Consider the following 22,983-nt stretch of genomic DNA (forward strand, 5'->3'; position numbering starts at 1 on the left):
TATCTAGTTCTGTTCAAGTAATATGTAACAAATGCATTGTATATAACACATTTTTCATCTATAGCAAATTGTAGGTGGAACTAATTGTAAATCCTGTTTAGTTTAGTTCTGGATAGAGGAATAACCTTATGCTGGCTAGGTCTTTTTTCTAATCTGGGTTGGATCCAAGGTCACTTTTTGTTGCTGAAAGGATGGGGGTGGGGGTCCTCCTCCTGCAAATTCCCAATGGTATTTCTGAGGATTACCTGGCTTTAATACAAAATCTGTCATGGAAACATGCACATCATAAACATTGGGATCAGCCATATCTAGTGCAGGCAAATCTGCAGTCATGAAATGTGGCAGCCTGCTATGCCATCTCACCCTGAAATCATGCCCTTGGGAATCAGTGGGTCCCCTGGAACAGTGTGTGTGTGTGGGAGGAATCAGTGAAAATCACCTCTCCCCCCCATTTCCCGCAGGCAGAAGTGTGTTCCACAAGCAGAAAATATGACATATCCTTTAGGTTTTAGATTTGTTTTTATTCTGGTTGAGTTAAAATCCAGTAGAACTGTATAAAATGAGATATTGTGGTGTTAGGTATATTGGAGCATATTTGGAAGGTTCTCTTTATACCTAATACAGATGTTCTCAAAGCGATGATAATTGAACACTTTCTTTCTGTCTTCTTATAAATTGCCAGTAACTTCAGACAGTAACGGTCGTTTTTCTTTAGTCTTTCACATTAGAATTCTACTTTGAGCCTAATGACTACTTCACTAATACACTCCTGACAAAAACCTACAAGATGAAATCAGAACCAGACAAGACGGATCCTTTTTCATTTGAAGGCCCTGAAATTGTTGACTGTGAGGGGTAAGGAAATATCCCTAAATTTATGTATTTAGTTATTTAATTTATACCCCACCCTCCCCAGTCAAAGGCCGGGCTCATGTTTCAGAATACAGTTAGAATATAAAATATGTAAATAAGGTAATTTTATGTTTTACAGTGTCAAGATACTAGGCTTCTTCCATAGTCTCTTGTTCAAACTGAAACAGTGGTTCAGGCTTAAGGCCTACTGAACATGTTGGCTACAGCTACTAAAGTAACTTGTTTCTAGAACTTATCTTGTGCGTGAACAAGGTGGTTGGTTTCTTGTTTATACGTGGAAGGGCTGGTGACTTGGTTCCTTGGCCTCTAGCTGTCTAGGTAGTCAAAGAAACTGGTGGCAGCGATTCCCTGAGGTGTGTGGATTCACAGATAGTTGATTGTTTGCTTTGCCGAGCCAGTCACACCCTTAACATGAACTCCCTGGCTTTGAGGGTTTTGAACGCAGGGCTCTTATGCAGTGGCCTAAAGACAATTCCCCTAGTTTCCTTACATTAAAGACTTGGGGGTGGGGGGACCGGAGGATGACAGTTGACCCCGTTAACCTTGAAGAATTCATGAAATGTGAAGTATAGATTTTTTACAATAGTGTCATGATTTTTTAAAAATCCTACTATTTCACAGCATCATTGGTGGACCCAAGGGTTTTTTTTTTTTTTTTGTTCGGCTAGGCTAACCTACCTTTTTTTCATATGTGGACTGGAATAGTTTGTACTACTGCAGTGGGGACAAAAAGCTCTAGTATTACTGTCTTGGGAGAGGATCTCTAGTCTGAAAAGGACCCAAAAGTGCCTTTGGCTTTTTCCTCTTAATATCATATAAACCTAATTCGTTTTCAGATGTACTATTGACTGGAAAAAAGGAAAAAATGTTACTGTTAAAACAATAAAGAAGAAACAGAAACATAAGGGGCGAGGCACTGTCAGGACAATTACAAAACAAGTACCCAATGATTCATTCTTCAACTTCTTCAGTCCAATAAAAGGTAAGCTTGTTTAAATGTCATCATTCCTTATTTGGTATACACTTACATTTCATTTATTTGTGTAGTTCATTTTTTTATCCTGCGCTTCCTCAAAGGAACTTGGGCTCCTCTGTTCTATCCTCATAACAACTCCGTGAGGTTAGGTTAGACTGAAACCATTTATGCGTGGGAGGTTTTGCCTTGGATTTGCCACTCTCTGGATGCACATTTTCCCCATCCAAATTCTCAAAACGTAACAATAAGCCCCCGTGCAGAGTTTTGAGAATTCGAATGGGGGAAATGTGCATCTAGAGAGCAGCAAATCCAAGGCAAAACCTTCCCTTACATAAATGGCCTGAGAGAGAGTGACTGGCTCAAGATCACCCAGCGAGTTTCCATGGCAGAGTGGGGATTTGAACCTAGGTCTCTCAGATCCAGGTTGGGCATTCTGATCACTAGTATGCACCGCTCATTTGTAAGACTTTATCTGAAGTCAGAGTACTTCTGCCTAGTAGACCACAGAAAGTTTACATTCATACAGTTAAAATCTGTTAAATATCTTCCCTCACCTACCTATTAGACAGAGTGATTTTCTTCAATGATGAGAATTAATAGGTCTTTTCCTCACCTTCTTTTCGGTCCCCATTGGGCAGACTGGCAAGGAAAGAATTAACCTATCCTCAGTGTAGGTAACTGGTAATAGAGGGTAAACTTCCTCCTCCTGATTGTCATTCAAAAGTCAGCAGTATTGTAACTAAACTAAATGGGTTCATCTGGTGGAGGTGGCCTTTCAGGTATTTTGGGTCTGATCGGTTTATGGCTTTAATGGTTACATCAGAAAGATAGTGATCACATTGTAATTTTGATACACCTTTGCAGCATTATTGAATGAAATGCTGCGTCCTCTCCATTTCCATTATGCAAGGTAAATGTAGGCATAAAATGGCTTTCCGGTGACAAACACATTTTCCTTTTGGGCTTCAGTTCTAGCATTGCATAAATACAGCATTTAAGTCTTTTGTGTTAGAACATGCAGCAGGGGTATATTTCCCAAACTTCATTTGTCCATGTGCAGTTTTCCTTGCTTGTAGGTTTGGCTTTAAGATGTGTGCCAGTTGCTTTTAGTCCAAGATGCAAATAAAGGGAACAAATTGATATGTTCTTTGAAAATTGATATGCTCTAGCTCTGCCCAAGCAGTAATACACACTCGAGACTAAGAATGTTTCCTGGTCTCAGACCCTTCACTTGGAGAGTTTTCACCCTGGAATATGCAGGAGGATTGGGACTGGCTGTTTAATATCTCTCTCTCTCTCTCTCTTCCCCCCCCCCATCAGTTTCAGGAGATGGAGAATCACTGGTACGTCTGTTTTGTTTTTTAACTTTTTATATCCAGTGCCAGCCTTTACTATTAGGCAGGTTAAGATTAGGGTTGCCAGCTCTGGGTTGGGAATTACCTGGAGATTTTGGGGGTGGAGCCTGAGGAGGGTGGGGTTTGGGGAGGAGAGGGACTTCAATGGGGCATACTTTGGAGTCTACCCTCCAAAGTGGCTGTTTTATCCAGGGGAAATGATCTCTGTTGTGTGGAAATCAGTTGTAATAGCAGGAGATCTCCAGCCACCACCTGGAGGTTGGCAACCCTAGTTAAGATGGATTGCTTCAGGTAGCAATTTGGGGGGGGTATGTCATTAAAGGGCATCAATTTGACTATTTAGTTTTGGATATAATATCCCCATAGGGATTTTTCTGCCTCAAGTACCAAAATACCTTAGATGTTTATGCCTGCGTTATTTGTACCCTTTAGCTTCTGAGCCAGTGCTGCATGCTGGCAGAGACAGTCCCACATGTGGGAGTGCATGCAGACAATTTTTCATTAGAAAAGTTTCTGGTAATGCCTCATTCTGCACATTGGCTCCAAACGCAGGACATGGCAGTAAAAGAAGAGTTAGCCTTTAACAGAGGAAATGCAGGTGCAGAATTTGACTGTTTGGTCGGCATGTCTGGATATACATGAACTGAATATAAACCGTAGTTTATATAAGCTTTTTTATAAACATGCAAGCATACTTTCTCTTCTTATTGTCAGGATGAGTATGCTTGAGGGATGCTAGAGGCAAATGCCTGAGACTGACACTTATCTCCTTTGTTGAGGCAACTGTACAGGCTGGAGAGAGTGTGAATGGAAAGTTTAGATTTGGGGATCAAGTTCCCTTGTAATGTAAACACCTTATTTTGTTTTTAAACATAGTTTTGTTTAACTGAGGATTTAATAAACCTCTGTCCAATGCCAATGTTAGCTTAATTTTCTCTTTTTGTGCTGTCTCCAAGTTTCACTCAAGCTTGTATTTTCTAATGTTCACAATTTAGTGTCAATCAATCATCATTTATCGCGGTCAAAAGACCAATTCAGCACAGACTTTAAAACTCTACGACAGTTTTCCCACCCCCACATAAAATGTACAAATCCAGTAATGTTTAAAATTCACACACTACGTAACAAACAAGCAGATATGAGTCCTAAAAGTAAACTAACTAATAATCTCATGTGTTCCCGTCCTGCTCTGGGGTAAAAGTATGGCTCAGTTTGTCCATTTAGTGTCTAAAAGGGATAGATTCTTAATACAAAGCTTATATTGATGCCCCATTGCAAAATTAATATTTACAGATCTGGAAAAAGCTTTATACCTCAGTGCGTTTGTTTTCTAGCAATGTTTAAATATAAATACAAACTCATGGCCTTGTAAGGACATAGGCTTGAAAACGCTTGTTCTAAAATTCCTTTGCAGTGATTTTCTTATCTTTTTTTTTGCTTTTAACTATGCAGGATGAAGATTCAGAATGTACTTTAGCTATAGACTTTGAAGTTGGGCACTTCTTCCGTGAAAGAATAGTGCCTCGTGCTGTACTCTATTTCACCGGAGAAGCTATAGAAGATGATGATAACGTATGTATGCTTAAAATGCTCTTAACTAACCAGTGGATTCCTCAAACTTGTCTTCTTTTATTTCTAGTAATAGTAAATTTCTGTTAATATAAAAGAGAATTTGATGCCTTTTTAACGGCAGCATAGTTTGTATTCATAAATTGTTGGGTTCTAAGTGGATAATTGGTTCTCCCATTGTATTTGGGCCTTCCTTTGTACTTTGGGGGTGGGGAGAGAATTAGAATTTATGTTATGAAAATTCAAGGGGCTCCCTTAATCATAGTACTTAGGATTTAACAATTCAGAGCCCCTTATTTTGGTGAGCCTTACAGCAACCCTGAAAGATAAGTCTGTTATCCAGGTACTATAGCAAAGAAGGGGAAGCTGGGGCAATAGCGCTAACCATTGAACCTAGAAAGGCTAAAATGAGGTTTGGACTAGAGATTGCACAGCTCAATCCCATAGTCATTATGCCATACCAGCTTTAAGGCAACCATATCCTGTGAGCTCTTTCCTCTGCTTACATATTTGCCCTCTTATTGAATCATAAAGAACAAATAGAGATGGGGCAAATTACGTTAATACTGTGGTTTTGAACCGCAGTGTAATTTTGCACTCCAATGAAAACTTGTAAAAATGGTGGGGAGTCCACAGAAAGGTTTGCTATAAGCAGCTCTGATTTATGCCTTCTTTAATTCTTTGTTAAACAAATGAAATAGTTCAAATTAACCATTGGTCATTATCTTATGGCTTTTATCAAATAAACATAACAAGATCTATTTTGTAAATGTATAGGATTTTATCTATTATAGGTTGAGTATCCCTTATCCGGACATCCAGTATCTGGACTGATCCAAAAACCAGACCGTTTGAGCCGGCATGCTGGCAGATCTGTGCTTCCTGGCCTCTCCTGACTTTCGAGAGGCCAGGCTGCGCGGATCTGACTCACATCCATGCTGCCCAGCCTCTCCGAAGTCTGGTGAGATAGTTACACCTTTGCTTTCTGATGGTTCAATGTACACAAAATTATTTAAAATATTGTTTAACATTACATTCAGGCTATGTGTATAAAGTATATATTTAAACATATATAAAACATAAATGAATTTGGGTCCCATTCCCAAGATACCTCTTTACGTATATGCAAAAATTCCAAAATATAGAAATATCCAAAATATGGACCACTTCTAGTCCCAAGCAGTCTGAATAAGGGATACTTAACCTGTAGTTACATCTTGCTGAAACCAAGCAAGAGCATATATGTTCCTTCTTTCTTGAGCCTGATAAGTAACACATGAAGAATCTGGGCTTTGTTAATTATAAACTATTATTGATGGAGTATAGACACTTCATTGACAATCCAGTCTAACATCAGCAAACCTGTTTGCAGAACAGAGCCACGCTGCCCAACAAAACACCGCTGCTTCTGGGGTTCAGGAGGTTGCCTATGGCCAGTGCAGGATGTGATGTAGGGGTCTACAGCGGGAAGAGGGTATTTACAAAAATTACCCTTTCCTGTGCTGGTAGAAGTGATCTTCTGCTGGCAGGAAAATAGCATCGGGTCCAATTCTGTATTTCAGTGTTTTGGCATTGTGTACATAAAGAGACCCTGAAAGGGAAAAAAGTGCAAAGAAAACATAGAATGCACATATGCATCATATAAATGATAATGTTTTCTAAGTGTAATAGGACCTAAACAAATTCTTTTTCTTTTAGTTTGAAGAAGGAGAGGAAGGCGAAGAAGAGGTAAGTGTGTAGAACACTGAACCAAATGTTTTTTCAAGTAAGACTGATTAAATGTAATGGCTTCTTGAAAACACATGCTGATGAAAAGACAATGAACTTACCAGGCTGTGTTCCATTCTTAAGAAGTCAGTCTCTTCATACAAAATATTTGTTTTGACATTTTATTTAGTTATAGCCCTCCTTTTCTCACTAATACTCAAAGTGGATTGCATAGTGTAAAACAATGCAATCAAATAGCATGAGACAACAGTGCAATAAGAGCAAGATAACACATATAAGAAACAATGGCATAACTTATAATCCCATTCCCTTTATAAAAGCGCCTTTCAGATCTCTATTATACTATTGCTGTATTCCCTTTTCAAAATGCCCTTTTGAGCAATCCTGTTTTACACAGTTTGCAAAATAACAGAAGTGTGAGAACCTTTCTGACTGCCTCACGCAGTCCATTCCTCAAGAAATGGGCTACAACAGAGAATGCACATATATTGAAAAGCTGTCAATCTCTACCTAAGACTTCAGCCCCAACCAGTGTTAACCTTCTTGCCTGGACTCAGTTTCAACTTGTTCACTGGTAGCTATTTAAGCACAGTAGATATGCAGTGGCTCAAGATCTCTGCTGCATCACCAGGTGATTTGGATAAAGAAATATAGAGCTGGGTGTCATCAGCATTATTGATGATAACCAACTCCAAAATCAGGAATGATTTTTCCTGATGTCTATAAATGCAAATACAATCAGAGACTGTTGCTTTTTCAATGCTGTTTGGTGAAGATTGTAAGCAAGTAGCATTGGTTTTATATGATGAGCATGTGATGTTTCTTCATATCAAAAAATCATTTTGGATTTTTTACAAAAAACGAATCAGTTAAAAATGGTTAGCTGGTTAATACAGCCTTTATGCAACAAGAAAACAGTAAAGGCCTATGATTTCTCCTGCACTCTTCTAGTGTTTCAGAACAACCATATTAGCAAAGAAAGGAAGCATGCTAGATGACATGGAAAGACAAGAGTTCAGAATTAGAAGTAATGGGAGACAAAACTAGAATTTTGTTTTTAGAACTTAAATGCTAAATTCTGATTTAATATCAGTTCATATGAACTTCAACCAGTCCTCAGTCCTTTGCACCTAGAGAAAATCTAGTGAATTCTAAAGAACCCTGCAGTTGAATTACTTCCTATACTAAATCATTTCATATCACTAAAACTCCACTCAGTACAAGTACTAAATGCTTCATGAGTTGAGTCCCTAAATATAGTCTTACTTCTTGTCGTTAACTATAGGAATTAGAAGGTGAAGAAGAAGGAGAGGAGGAGGAAGATGCGGAAAGTGAGCCCAAGGTGGGTTTTAATAAAGCATGTAGGCTAAGGCTTATTACAGTATATTACAAGTAGCTTATCAGTTTTATTTATTTTTGTAATCTTAATTTGTTTTGATTTGATGTTGCTCAATTCAGTATCTCACCTTTGTTAAGTCACAGCTGTGATTAACTATCTTCACATGTATATGCTTAATAAAGCATGTACCGTCTTCTGAAGGACTACCTGTGTGTATTTTAGGAGCTTAGAAGTTGTTGCAGAATAAGTGTGTGTAACTAACTTTGACATTATATTGTATCTGCATTAATACTAAATTTTCTGTTTGCTTTGCTGTGTCTGTGACTTTTAAAAAAAATTCTAAGGACTGTTTCACACATGACATTTTTCCTATATAAGGGGGGAAAAATAACCTCCAATCATGTAATTCTCCCGAAACAGGTGCTAGCATGCTTTGGCAAACTACATGATTTTTCCTAAATGAATATTACAGTCATGTGTCACGTGTCCCTAGGATGGACAGCTAATGCTCTGTCAATGTTTCTGTCTCCCACCACTGCATAGTATTATTCTAAAATTTCTTCAAGGTTAGGATTTGCTCTAGGTTCTTAAATACCTCTTTTTGGTAACATGGGCAGTCTATGTTAGGTCAGGGTGTGCGCACCCACACAAATACAGTCTCTAAGCCTTGTTCTGTGTTCAGAGTAAATGTAAAAGCAGGGAATAATTCATAAAATGAACTTAAAATTTTGGACTTTATGTTGATCAAGGCACATGTGCTTAGACTTGCATAATGTCAACCCAGTCTGTACTATATTGTCATGCCTCCTGATGGGATTCTGCTTCTCGTTAACAGATTTCATTACTGTTACAGAATTTTTGTGGTGGTGTGGTAGCGACTGAATTTGGTGAATCACATCAGTGGTTGTTGTAAAAGACTTAGGGGTGGGAAGAAGAGTATTATGCCTCTAGCTGTGATTGTGGTTATTTTGTACAGTGGTAGCATATGTTAGTTTCTTGTATCTTTTCAAACACTAGTTATTGCTGTCTGCATTTTTTTCCGGTTGGTTTCACTGTTCTTTCATGCTGACAGTTCCTTTCAATTTTTCCCCATTTAGGTGTAATTTAAGTCTGTTTATCATTCATTCATTTCTAGGTAAGGTTGAATTCCATTAATACATAACTTCCAGGATTCCATTTTTGTAGCCCATGCAATGTGGTTCTCTTAATTGCCTGTTTGGTCTATTTTATTTGGTAAATAGAAAGTTAGGCACCTAACTTGGATACCTTCTAGACTTAATTTCAGTTTAGAGCAATACAGAGAATATTTGCAACTGTAAAATTGTTGTGGTAGTATTTAGAGGAACATCCTTTCCTTCCTGATGTACTTTGTGTTCTTTTTGCCTTGACTATGTGCTTTCAGCCTAGTATGTATAAGAGATATATTTCTGTTATGATGGTATTGCTGCTATGCATTATTTTGTGTAGGGCTTATTGATAATGTCTAAACTTGATAGCTAAAACTTCTCTGCGTCTTCAAAGTGTTGTCGTTTTCATCAAGACAAGCTCCAAGTTTCTCCTTGGCTTGACAAATGGAAGAGCAGCTTTCTGTCAGATTAGTCATTCTGTTCTTATTTACTCCTGTTTTCTTGAATTTAAATTCTTCTGAACTGGTGAGTTCCCTTTTTCTTCTCCAGAGGATTATTTAGTTAGCACTTTCTTTTGTCATTTACATCCTACTGCATCTCTGCTGCTTCATCCAGGCTTGCAGTTTATCACTGTTCGGTACAATGTTGAGAAAGTTGAGCTCTTTTATATCCTGAAGTGATACATGCACATTTCTAAATTGAGTGTGACTTTCAGGTTTCTGAATTAGGCTCTTTGCAAGCATTGTCTTCCAGTAAAACATAGATATCTGACTTCTGCTTTGAGGACAAAAGTACATTCATACTCTTTACCTTACTTACTGTGTTACTGTAACCAGCCCTTCATGCACCCTACTGGCATTCATTTTACTGTAGTTTCTCAGAGATTGCAATTAAAGCTATTCTGTAAAATGCCACTATAATAGTTGAATTTCCTAGTCTGTCTTGCTGCCTTCTCATTTGTGCCTTTTCCCTAGAATAAACTGTTCTAGGCTCTTTAAAATCTAATTTTCTACCTCAACCCGTTGTATTTCTTCTATATTGCTTCTCTGCAGCCTTTAATTTGAGTTTCAAAAAATCCTGAGACAATTACTCAAGCTAAAGTACGGTTACTGTTGCAGATCTTGCTGAGCATGCAACTAGTGATGATCCAGTGCGAGGAGAAGCTTCAGTAATAAGGAATTCATAATTCCTTCAGCTACATTGCATGTCCTAGTCTTAGCTGAACCTCATGGCACTTATAGTGCCATGATAATTAACCCCACATGTATGAAATCCATGAATCAGTAGATTTGTAGGAATGTAGTCCATCATAGCTGCTGTTTATGCACCTATGGTGGGGTGGTAAGAAACACAGAGGAATGAGCTAAGGCACTGGAGTTGAGATTCCTCCCCCCATTGATGAGATACTCGTTATGGTTATAAAGATATTTATGTTTCTGTGGTGAGGCAGCTAAATGAATCAGCTACTGAAAATCATTGTGTTGATGGTTCTACTCTCTAGTTATGTTGTTTATCTTAACTATTGACGGGGAAAATAATTTGTTCTGAGTATAGCCTTTCTTTTCTTCTAGTGTCCTTTTAAATCTGTTTAACCTAGCTACTCATGAACAATTCATTCTTCCTGCATTTCTCTGTAAATATCAGAATTGACATTCACTTTCTCTAAGCACTTCTAAATTCATATTTCTTGTACATTCTCATTGATGGGGAGAACTGGTCAGGTTTGGCACAGTCGTTCCTTTAACAATATGCAGACTATACATTACTACTTAACTCTGGGAAAACATGCTACGAAAATACTTTCAATTGGCATATATTATGCTTTAGAAGGAGCATAGCTGATACATTGATTACATGCTGTCTTGGTACCTGTTCTCTTACCTATGACAGTAGTTGGCATGTGGAAGCAGTGCCTTCTAAGAAATACCTCCAAATTTCCAGCTTGCTTTTAAAAATGAATGTCTTTAGCGCTTGTCCTTACAGGGATACAAGGGAAGATCTAGAACCAGTTTTTCAGAGGGGATGGGTAAGCCAGAAGTGTGAAACAGCTCTGTAGCTCTTGTCCAAAGTCAGCCCATACCTTTCTGAGTTCATCTGCCAGTGCTGTAGTCTTTCCCCACATATTCTTTTCTTTCTCGTTTCTTTCTCTTTAATATCTGCAGTGACAATTGAGAGGAGGAAATAGAAAAGTTTTGAGCATGATACTGTTTCAGGTTGCTTTCTGAGGCAGATTTTCCCACTGTCAATAGAAGAATAGGTGGGACTGTTGGTGTGAGCAAAAGGAGAAAAGCCAGCATGGGTTTCTCAAGAATAAGTCATGTCAGACTAATCTTATCTCCTTTTTTGAGAAAGCTACTACCTTGCTGGATCAGGGGAATGCTATAGACATAGTTTATCTAGATTTCAGTAAGGCTTTTGATAAGGTTCAACATAGTATTCTAGTTGACAAATTGGACTTGATGGCCCTGGTGATCCCTTCCAACTCTATGATTCTATAAAACTAAGTGCCTGTTTTTACTCTTACTCAACTAAGTGCCTGTTTTTACTGTTTTTACTGTTCTTACTTATCATTCATTGCAAGTGACCATGTTGTAATTTGCCTTGGTGAAAGAATATGTTTCTGAGCCAGACAGAATTCCTTTTATACATCAGTAGATTGCCATTCCTAACTTCTCTCAAAATTTGGGATTATTAAACAGTAAAAGAGGCATAATTTCCAACCAAGGCTTGGTGAACTAAGGCTTCACCATGGTTGGGTGAATCAGCCCCCCCAGTTGTACTTTTCGGCAGAATGCACAGCGAAGTGTCTGTACAAAAAACTGAAGATAGAAAAAAGGTTAGAAATTGCTAATTTAAGATGTTTTCCTTTAAATTTCATGAAAGTTTTTAGATAAGACCTTCAGGAAGCTGCTGGAATAGATTCACTCCTGTGCTGACAGCTCATTTGCTGTTGTGGAGATTGAGGGTCTTGAGGTTGGAGGGAGTCGGGCTGAGAAGGAAGGGACATGGTCCTTAGATGGGACCCTTCCTCGGATGATGGACCAATATCCTCTCGTACCGAGGATTCGCCTTGGGGTTTGGAGGGATGTGGGCTTTTGGTAGTGAGTGATTCGACCGTTTGGAATTTAGAGAGCAATGTCAGCAACAGGCAGTTTGACCACATGGTGACCTGGCTGCTTGGTGTGAAGGCTGTGGACATCACACACTGTCTGGAGAGGCTGATAGCACAGATAATTATATGTGCGGCACTCACTGCAAAACACTGGATAGCCCCCACTCCCCTGCTGGCTTTCTAAATTCTTAACTGGGTTGGTTGTTTAAAGGTTTTAGGGTTGCAATAGGGTGCTTAGCTATTCCCCAGAGGGGTGCTATTTGCATTTACTGGCTAAAGATGGCTTTCAGAGTTCATGGCAAAATTTAGTTGAGAAGAGATTGCAGAGTCTGAATTTGTCCCTTGAGGTTTTAAAGCAAATGGAATTATCCCTCTGCATGTAAACTAGTTAGATCTAGAGTGTTGCAACTTGACAAGTGGAGCACTGGCTGCAGAGCGCGCAGGGTATGCTCCTTGTACCATCTAGGCCTCCCCATTCCAAAGATTCTACCTGCTTATTGTAAATTTTTAACTGTCCCCAAGTAAAGAGTGCTTTTCTCCAAGGCCAGACTAAATGCACTGCCATTGGGGGAGTTAGCAGGCAGATTTTCAGGGGTCCCCTTTTCCAAGCGACTTTGTGATTGTGGATCAGGGAGTTTGGACACTGTTCTGCATTTTTTTTTGTAGATTGTAAAAAGCATGATCTTGCCAGAGACAAATGGATCACAATATACATTCAGAGGTGGGGAACTGCCCTAAAGCAAGATATAGTTGCAAAGTTATTGGCTGATACTGACCCAAATGTAACCCTCGCTGTGGCAAAATTTTTATCTATGGTTTTTAATGATACCTCTTTTTAACTGTACTGTTTAGATATTATATTTTTGTATGTATGGTTATTTATGTATTATGGAATGTACTGAATTTGTTTTGCTTATGACCAGTTGGTCCACAAGCATAAAGAATGGAATAAAGGAAATAAAGGAAAGGGTGCTTAGCTGTATCTGTGCAGATATCTGTAGCAGGAATGATAATGTGTTACACCTTGCTGATGTAGAGCTTGAATGTCCTTTTTCGGGAAACTCAGACTGCAGGGGTTCTCTCCTGCTCCCCCTCAAACTCCCTCACTGATTTCCCAAGCTCAACTCCCCTGTTAGAAGTCTCTGTTCAAAAGCCCCAGGATGCAGACCACCAGGAAACCTGCGTACCTTCTTACCGTGTTTCACGTATAATGAACTCCGATTTACAACTGTGAGCTGTGGCTCAGCCCTCAGGAGTTATATAGTAGCAGTCAGCTAGCCTCACTCAGCAGAAAGCCCTTCCAGGAGGACCATGTGCTACTGGAGCATACACCAAAAGCTAGAAGGATATTTTCAGATGGCTCTGATGCTCTACTATGATGTAGGCATAGTCTCCAAAAGTAGTGCTTTAGAGTCTGCTTTTGGAGACTGTGTGTGTGTGTGAAGTGCCGTCAAGTTGCAGCCGACTTATGGCGACCCCTTTTGGGGTTTTCATGGCAAGAGACTCACAGAGGTGGTTTGCCAGTGCCTGCCTCTGCACAGCAACCCTGGCACAGCAACCCTTGGTGGTCTCCCATCCAAATACTAACCAGGGCTGACCCTGCTTAGCTTCTGAGATCTGACGAGATCAGGCTAGCCTGAGCCATCCAGGTCAGGGGAAACTCAGGTTTGGAGACTACACCTGCTTAACAGAGGATGATCACAGCCAATGCAAAACAGTGCTCCTGACTTTAGAGACTGTTGTCTTATCTCTTAGTTGTTTGCTTATGGAATGTCCCAAGATTTTCTCTTGGGTGTCTACATTAAAATGCTGGGGGAGGCCATTGAGAGACTTGGTGTACAACATCATCATTATGCATACAACACTCAACTGTATCCTTTCCATCTAATTACAGGGAGCACTGGAAACCCTGAATCAGTAACTGGAGGGCTGAATACATGCAATCAAACTTAAGATGATGGAAGTAATGTGAGTTAGGGTACAGCTGACTTGAGATAAGACACGTGACCTATTCTGCATAAGGTTGCTCTCATTCCTGAAGGATCAGGCTTACGATTTTGGGGGACATTCCTGGTTCTGCCACTGCTGCTGGAGAAGCAGATTGCAGAAGTAGCTAGGAGTGCTTTTCGTCAGGTCAGCATAGTTCACCAACTGCAGCCGTTCTAAGCACATTGGGCCACAGTTACAAGTGCGGTTGTAACATTCAGATTAGTCTGTTGTAATGATCTTTGCATGGCAGCTGCCTTTGATGCCTGGAAACTTCAGTTGCTTTTAAGTGTGATTATTAGAATCTTAATGGGAAACCACTGTGGTCAGTATGCAAGACCAATACTGTGTCAACTTCACTAGCTTCTGGTTTGGTTTTGGTACCAGCTCAAGATGTTAGTTTTGATCTGTTAAGTCATAAATGTACTAAAGTCTTAAAAGGTAATTTAAGAACTGTTCCCATGTGTATGAACATGGAACTCAGGATCAACTAATGGGTCCCTGTTTTGTGAAAGTTATCTCTTGGGTAAGATCGGTGGGCATGCAGGACTGGACCTTCTTAATCATTGCCTCCAGAATATAGAATACTTTGGCTGATTCTCTCCTGGTGTGCTGTTACAATCTGCCTGTTATAGAGAACCTTAGAACTGTGTTGTTTGCTCTGGCACTGTGCTGCTGCCTTGGTCTATCTGCAATGTAATTTGTTGGTTTTATTTACCTGGTGGGTTTTTACTGACAATTCGTTTCATGTTTTTTTGGCCATTTTGAATACTAAATAGAGTGGAAGGTAGAGTATAAATACTCTAAATAATACTTTTTTAAAAAAATTATGATTGCTCCTGATTCAGGATCTTTTGGCCTGATATTGACAAAGGCATGGCTTACATGTTAAGTAAGAGGAGTTGTGGTTGAGTGCAAAATGAAGGAATCCCAGCTTATACATTGTAATATTAATATAGAGCCTAAAGCATTGGTATTGGAGCAGTTGAAGTCCTTCACATAGATACATGTGGGATCTTGTGATCCATTCAGTTAACAGCAGGGCTTTCTTCACGTAAAAGGACCACCCAACTGACCTGAGAGGCTCTTCATTACAACATTCTTGAGTTCTTGAAATATATAGAGCTGTAAAATTAAATCCAGAAGTCTTCTAGACAACTTTTTAAACTTAGTATTGGTATTTCTCATAGTTTGTGGTGATTATAGGACAGTGATGGTGAACCTTTTAGAGACCGAGTGCCCAAACTGCAACCCAAAACCCACTTATTTATCGCAAAGTGCCAACACTGCAATTTAACCTGAATGCTGATGTTTTAGTTTAGAAAAAACAACTCTTACATTAACATCTTTTGTCTTAAAAGAAAAACACAATAACAGAGCTTTCAATGATACAGCTATGCCACTCTGTGAGCTATGCTCCCCTCCAACCTAGCTCCTCTCCAGCCCCACCACGGGAATCACCGCCACAGACTCAACAGGCTGCCATCTGCGCTGCACCCTCACGCCGCATGTGAGCCGCCCTGCCGCATGTGACGGGAGGGAGGAAGCGCTCCCCTTGGGCTGCTGGGCAGAGGGGTGGGTGATGTGAGAAATGCCCTCAGGTGCGCGTGGAGAGGGAGAGGGGAGCAGCCCGGCCCCACGTCCCTCTGGCTTTCTAGTAACGAACTCAGGCAAACTCTGTGCTGGGGCGACGGCGCACGTGCCCACAGAGAGGGCTCTGAGTTCCCCCTCTGGCACACGTTCCATAGGTTCGCCACCACTGTTATAGGACATGTTGATCCATCGGGATGGGCACCTTGCCCAGAAGAAGTGTCGCTTTTAGGATAGATCTGTTGTATCCGACCTGAGAAGTGGGAAAGGATGGAAAGACTTTTGAAAATTTGTTATGCTTTTCCATTAAGGTTGAACTCTACTCATATTGTCTGTCTTTTTTTTTTGTTACAAGGATATGCCAATAAAGGTATCTGAACTGAACTGAATGTAGAGTGTTATGGAAGAGATCTGTGAGTGCAGAAGTGCTGGCTTTGGTGTTAGTTTCCATTTGTTTAGGGACATCAGTGTATTTGATGCATAACTTCTGAAAGTGTAGTTACTGAACAAGGAAATGTTAGGCCAGTGATACCTGATGCATGCTGTCTCATGTCATATGGTGGAAAGTCTTTCAACTTGATTTTGGATATGCTTTTTAATAAGGAAAGTATGACTTAAAAACAGTACATACTTTTTGCATAGATGGATGTTCTTATTGTAGGGCATAATTGCCTCTTGAAACATATAAACGTGCAAATTGTCACTTACTCATACTGCACTGAAAATTGGAGACAGTAGACTGTTTCCTTTATCTGTACTATTTTAGGTTGTAATACATTGTGCAACACTTTTTTGTATTATTGTACATTAGACAGAGTATTACCCTGAAATCACCTTCTTACTGCATGGGCATTCAATTGTCCTACTATGGAAGCAGCCCAGTAATAGTGGCATAACTCTGGTGTAGCTTAGTTCCTACTCTGCTCTCAGCGGAGAGATCAAGAAAAAATATACCTTTAAGGAACTGAGCTCTGCTCACGACTTGAATTCGATTCCGACAGAAGTTGGTTTCAGGTAGCCGGCTCAAGGTTGACTCAGCCTTCCATCCTTCCGAGGTCAGTAAAATGAGTACCCAGCTTGCTGGGGGTAAAAGGGAAGATGACTGGGGAAGGCACTGGCAAACCACCCGTAAACAAAGTCTGCTTAGGAAACGTCGGGATGTGTCGTCACCCCATGGGTCAGGAATGACCCAGTTCTTGCACAGGGGACCTTTTTTACCTTTAAGGAACTGAGCAAAGAACATGCTGTCAGAAGGAACTGATTACTACAGCCACCGTAGGTAGGCATCAGCAGTATGTAAGTTGGGTGGGGTGGGAGAAGAAACTGCAATTGCTACCCACTTCTGGCACCTGTGCTGGTAGAGTTATGTCAGCCGCTTGCTTTCTCCCAGATTGCAGATATATGGCCTATAAGCTAATGTAGGAGTATAAATGTATACCGTATTTTCCGGCGTACAAGACGACTGGGCGTATAAGACGACCCCCCATTTTTACAGTTAAAATATCAGCCCCGGCCAGCCGGCCAGCCAGCCGCCTGCCTGCCTTGCACTGCTGCTGGAGCGCAGCCGAGCACTTCCCTCCGTGCACCCCGGCCGCCTGGCTCCGACTCCGAGCCGGGCAGTGAGCGCCCTCGCCGGGCTCGCCTCCCCTCCCTCCTCCGGTGGACATGGACAGAGCGGAGGCGGCTCCCCAGGCAGATTCTCCAGTCTGGCTCAGAATTCAGCATCCGGCGTATAAGACGACACCTGGCGTATAAGACGACCCCTGACTTTTGAGAAGATTTTCCTGGGTTAAAAAGTAGTCTTATACGCCAGAAAATACAGTACATATATAATGTAATATATTATGGATAGAAGTGAATTGTGATGGTTGCACAGGTATTGCAGAGTGGGACACTAATTCTGGTGTCAGTCTTTCTGGGGACTTGGGAATAGCATAGCAATCAAGCAGTGGGTTCGATCTAGCAATGTGTCAGTGGAAGATGCTAATGGTTGGGGATTTTATCAGCTGTCTCCTCCCCCAGCAGTCTTTTCTGTCCCAAAGAATGAACTTTCCTGTGGTCAGAAAAGACTACTGGGAGGAGGGGGAAACTACAAAGATCTGTGATCCTTGTGCAGGATACAACCTATTGATTCTGTATTGGTGGTAGTATCGGACAATTGGATGTGGGGTGCTGGCAACTGGAGATAGCATGTTTATTTTCTATCAAAAAGCCTTTTGGGAACCAAGAAGTTATTTAACTCTGTGTGTGTGTGTGTGTGTGTAAAGTGCCGTCAAGTTGCAGCCGACTTACGGCGACCCCTTTTGGGGTTTTCATGGCAAGAGAGGTGGTTTTCCAGTGCCTTCCTCTGCACAGCAACCCTGGTATTCCTTGGTGGTCTCCCATCCAAATACTTTTTAGCCTTGCAAAATAGTCCCCGTCTGTTAATTCCAACAGTCATCTCCTTTACACAGAAGAGAAATCTGTATAGGAGTGGCTCATGGCCAAAGTAGGCAAAACACTGTCCTCAGGTTCACCCCAGTGACATGACTCCATTTTGGAGCACCAAGGAAAGCTGTTTAAGAGTGCTCTGGGGCTTGATTCTGATTGGGACCACTGCACTGCAGGGAGAGGGGGGGCTCCTGTTTTCCCCCATGCCATTTTTCTAACCTCATCCAGCATCAGGTGTGTGTTGGAAAGCATGTGCCCTCAGCGCCATTTGAGGTCAGGAAAACAGTATCGGGGGCAGAAGCCCCTCCTCCATCCACACTACAGATATCCAAACCAGAATTGGGCCCTCATAGCACTCTTAAACAGCTTTCCCCGGTGCTACAAAACAGAGGTGTGTTCCCCAGGGAGAACCTGGAGACGTGTTTCTAGTTTGGTATATAGTTGAGGAGTAGGAAGGCACAGCAGTTTTAAAAAGGTAAAGTCCCCTGTGCAAGCACCGGGTCATTCCTGACCCATGGGGTGACATCACATTCCAACATTTACAAGGCAGACTTTGTTTACGTGGTGGTTTGCCAGTGTTGGGAAGCAGGCTAGCATAGTATATGCTCTGGGAATAGACTGTCCATTTAATCTTTGTCTAAGAGACTGACCTGTTTGTCCAATGTAGATTGTGGAAGGGCATTGTTGGCATGTGATGGCATAAATCACATTAGAAGATGAGCAGGAGTATGAACCTGAGATAGTGTGGCTGACATTGGTGGGTCCAGAGATGATGTTCCTAGAATCTATATGAGGGCAAAGTTGGCACCTTGGTTTGTTGCAGGCCTTGGTGCCAGAGTCCATGTTCCTGTTAAGTAGTTTATCATCATGGGTGAGAAGTTGTTTTAGGTTAGCCGGCTGTCTGTAAGCAAGAAAGGGCTTCCCCAGTGCTTTAGCAAGGGAAGTGTCACAATCCAGCATTGGTTGTAGGTCCTTAATAATATGTTGGACTGGTTTTAGTTGGGAGCTATAAGTGACAACCAGAGGTGTTCTGTTGTCATTCTCTCTGGGCTTATCTTGTAGTAAGTTGTGCCTGGGTATCATTCTGGCCTTCTCAATCATCTTTCTCACCATATCAGCAGGATATTGTAGTTGCAAAAATGTTTGCTGTAGGTCTCAAGGGTGTATCTCTGTCTGAAGGATTGGAGCAGATGCGACTATAGCATAGGGCTTGGCTATAGACAATGGATTGTCTGATATGGTTGGGGTGGTGGCTGGACGCATGTAGATACTTGCCGATCAGTCGGTTTCCAGTACAATGTGGTGTTTATGTGTCCCCCGTGGATCCGTACTGTGGTGTCTAGGAAGTTGATTTCTTGTTTGGAGTAATTCATAGTTAGATTGATGGTGGGGTGGAAGTCGTTGAAAGCCTGGTGAAATCTTTCAAGGGCTTCTTTGCCATCAGACAAAGAAAATGTCATCAATGAATCTCAAGTAAAGGAGAGGTGCCAGTGGGTATGAGTTCAGAAAACGTTGTTTTAGATCCGCCATTAAAATGTTGGCATATTGTGGAGCCATGCAAGTGCCCATGGCAGTGCCACTGATTTGAAGGTATAAGTCCTTACCAAACCGGAAGTAGTTGTGAGTGAGAACAAACCTGCAGAGTTGTGTAGCCAGATCTGCTGTGTTGTTGTCAGGGATGGTATTTCTAATAGCTTGTAGCCCGTCGTCATGGGGGATGTTGGTGTATAGAGACACCACATCCATGGTGACTAGAATGCTGTTTTCTGGGAGACGGTTGATGGACTGCAGTTTCCTTAGGAAGTCTGTGGTGTCTCGGACATAGCTGGGGGTATTAATGACATATGGTCTCAGAAGGGAGTCCATATATCCTGATACTCCTACGGTGATGGTTCCAATGCTCGAAACAATGGGGCGTCCAGGGTTGCCAGGTTTGTGTATCTTAGGCAGGAGGTAGAAAGTGCCTGGTCGAGGTTCTTGAGTTGAATCCATAACAATTCGTTCCTGTATGTGTTTTGGTAATTTCTTCATGATTTTGTTGAGTTCTCGCTGGTATTCCTGAGTGGGGTCTGTAGATATCAGCCTGTAGAAACTGGTGTTTGAGAGCTGTCGTTCAGTGGTTAGAGTTGCATACCAGGATGTGGGAGACCCAGGTTCAAATCCCCACTCTGCTGTGGGGAAACTGGCTAACGACTTGTTGTTTGGCAAGGAGATCACAGTTACATTGTGAGAATCCTGAGGTTGAGAAAATCTTGGTCTTTTTACCTCAAGAATAAAAGCTGGGAGCTAATCATGCAACTTTATTTTTTATTTTTTACTGTTCTCATGCCTTTGTCTCTTGCTGACCACTCCCTGGTCCTAAAACATGTTATAGTACCAAGCTGCCCAGAGCTGGATAGAATATCAGCAGGTTCATATGTTGCTGAGCTATTTTGAATACAAGTGGAATATAAATGTCAGGAAAGAAATGGATAACTTAACAGTTGCAAGCCTGTCAGTTTTGAGAAGTGTTCAACGTTCTGCTCTGTGCGTAAGCGGGTTTTATCATGCCTTTCCACTGAGTTATGAGGTTTTACTCATGATTCAAGTGTGGAAACATGGCTGATTGTTAACACAGTGTTTGTTCATACTAAATCAATGTCAGCTTCTTATCCTAATTGGGAATATTAGCTTTTGTGGTACTACTTTACACTTCCATGTAGTCTGGCTGTGCCTTGAGAATGTGGAAGTAAGCATTTTGTCACAACTGGGTATCTGTTATGTAAACTTCCTCTTTCTTTTCTTTTCCAAACAGAAAGATGCCAGCCAGCCTGCTGAGTGCAAACAACAATAAGGAAATACCACTCCAGAGTGATATTTGAACAACCTGTAACAAATATTTGGATACCTGGCCTGCAGTTCAGGATATTCCATTGCTGCAGCACAATCTTATTAACAATGCTTAAAATTAAATTGTTTTCAAATGCATGATTTTCACTAACTTTTTTTCCCTTATTTTTGCTTAACTTGTACAGTGGCAACTTAATGCATTTGAGAAATATGAGGTTTAATTAAAGCGCACTCTACAGCCTTTGGTACACTGTAGCTTAATTGTCTCAATAGGCTTTCCAAAATTAAAAAACAACATCGCTACTTTACCATTCAGAAAACTTGCCCTTGCTTCAAAGTACTTTTTTTCTAAATGTTGTGGAATGGTGCACATGAGAATATATTAAATGAATGAAATACTGTCTCTGAAATAAGGCAATATGATTTCTGCTAGCCCCAAATCCCTTTAAAATAACACTTCCTGCAACGTATCAAATTGGACAAGTGCTTGCAAGCAGCTTAAAATATTGCCATCTCCGGGCAATTAAATCTGAAGTCACGTTTCCTTTATCTTCTGCAAAGGAGGTGGTGGTATTTGAGATACTTTATTGTTCACTTTATTTATTCATTTTTGTAAGTACTTTGAAGTAGGTTTTTAATAGTTTTAAATATACTTGAAAAATATTTTTTCCTGTTTATAAAATATGAATAATTGTGCAAAGAAAACTCAGAATCTGCTCAAAGAACGGTTGCTTTATTTCAACATTTCATAATATCAAAATGCGAAAGGACTGGTCCTAGGACAGGCCTTGTGGCTCAGAGATGGACGGTGGGTTGCAGAGCAAGATTTTATCACTAGTCTAGTGTAGCCTTTGTGATGAGGAAGTCATTGAATTGGAGAAAAATATAAATTCAGATCTTGGTGAGTTCATAGCCATATTATTTGCAATAATCAATTTGCTCTGTTGCACACGTCCATGGTTTCTACAGCTCAGAAATCCTTCAAAAGTCTGTTCAAAATTGCAGGTTTGCATTTCTTTAAGCATACAGTGCCAGCTTCTGGTAAAAGTTCAGTACTAGCAACTGTGTGAATGCTGTTACCAGGCATGTAGAGAGTGCTCTAGCCTTACCTTATACATTTGTAACTTAATACAGTGTTTTCAATTTGTACAGAATAGTTAGAATATTCTATTAAAGTTGTGAAACATGAATTGCTTTGTCAGTTTCTGTGTTGTTGCAGCGCTTTGCAGCAGCTCTTCTGGTCTGCACACTTTAGTGGAGGGAGGGGCAGATGGAGGCATGGCAAGCCCAGTGGATCCTTTTGAAATTTAATTTATGCAGTTAAAAATCTACTGTACCAATGTGCACAGGCATTCAAAATTTGCAGAAAGAATTATATAATGCAAGAAAATCCTGGATATTTGGGGCACAGCTGATTAAGAGGGTCAAAAACATACTGCAGAATGATGAATGCTCACCCTCTGGATCGCTAGAAGTCTTACACACCTTCTTGTACTCCTGAGTCTTGATACATTGCCAGCAAATGTAGGGGTAGATATTTTGTCCTTTGCCCATCCTATCATGATTAGGCTTTTCAGAGCACACGAGACGTCGCTTCTCTGTGTACATTTTTTTAATCAATAGCTGACAGTTTCTCCCTGTTACTGTTCAGCTAATGTGTGAACATTCCATGACAGTGGTGACGTCCAGCGACAGGCCTGTATGCAGGGGATTGCCGGTGTTAAAGATGTGTAGTTATGATGGGCTTATTTAATGTATATATCACTTTTGTTTATTGTTGTTGTTACGGTCATCGACCAGCACAGTATATTGCTTTTGACAGACTCACAAAACAGTTTGTAAGTGGGGGGGGGGGGGGTCTCAAATATAGAAATGCTTCACAATCCCTATATTACTAAAAATACAGAAAGCACTCACGTTGGTTTTAAATGCTGCTGCAAAGTTCTTCATAGCCTATCGTTAACAGTGTTCTCTGTGTATTTGATGAACAAATCTTGGAAAGGACTCTTTCAGCTGTCTTCTAAAGGCTGGTTGATTGTTTGTGCCCTTGGATAGAGAAATTTATAACT

At 40.8% G+C, this 22,983-nt stretch overlaps 1 protein-coding gene across 2 annotated transcripts in view; it reads left to right on the top strand.

Annotated features, from left to right (window-relative positions):
• NAP1L4 (nucleosome assembly protein 1 like 4) overlaps window positions 1-21,209 on the top strand; it is a 43,383-nt gene extending 22,174 nt beyond the window's left edge. The window contains exons 8-15 of one of the 2 annotated variants that reach the window (XM_056850727.1): window positions 716-855; window positions 1,710-1,855; window positions 3,170-3,192; window positions 4,657-4,776; window positions 6,472-6,501; window positions 7,787-7,843; window positions 8,938-8,975; window positions 20,880-21,209. In XM_056850727.1, coding sequence (XP_056706705.1) covers window positions 716-855; window positions 1,710-1,855; window positions 3,170-3,192; window positions 4,657-4,776; window positions 6,472-6,501; window positions 7,787-7,843; window positions 8,938-8,943 — 522 coding nt within the window. In that variant the 3' untranslated portion in view covers window positions 8,944-8,975; window positions 20,880-21,209. The remainder of the gene's footprint in view (window positions 1-715; window positions 856-1,709; window positions 1,856-3,169; window positions 3,193-4,656; window positions 4,777-6,471; window positions 6,502-7,786; window positions 7,844-8,937; window positions 8,976-20,879) is intronic. The other variant, XM_056850726.1, reaches the window with a different exon arrangement.
• Window positions 21,210-22,983: the final 1,774 nt, after the last annotated feature.

Source organism: Euleptes europaea, chromosome 6, assembly GCF_029931775.1.
Source record: "Euleptes europaea isolate rEulEur1 chromosome 6, rEulEur1.hap1, whole genome shotgun sequence".
In the NCBI taxonomy this organism is placed as follows: Eukaryota; Metazoa; Chordata; class Lepidosauria; order Squamata; family Sphaerodactylidae; genus Euleptes; species Euleptes europaea.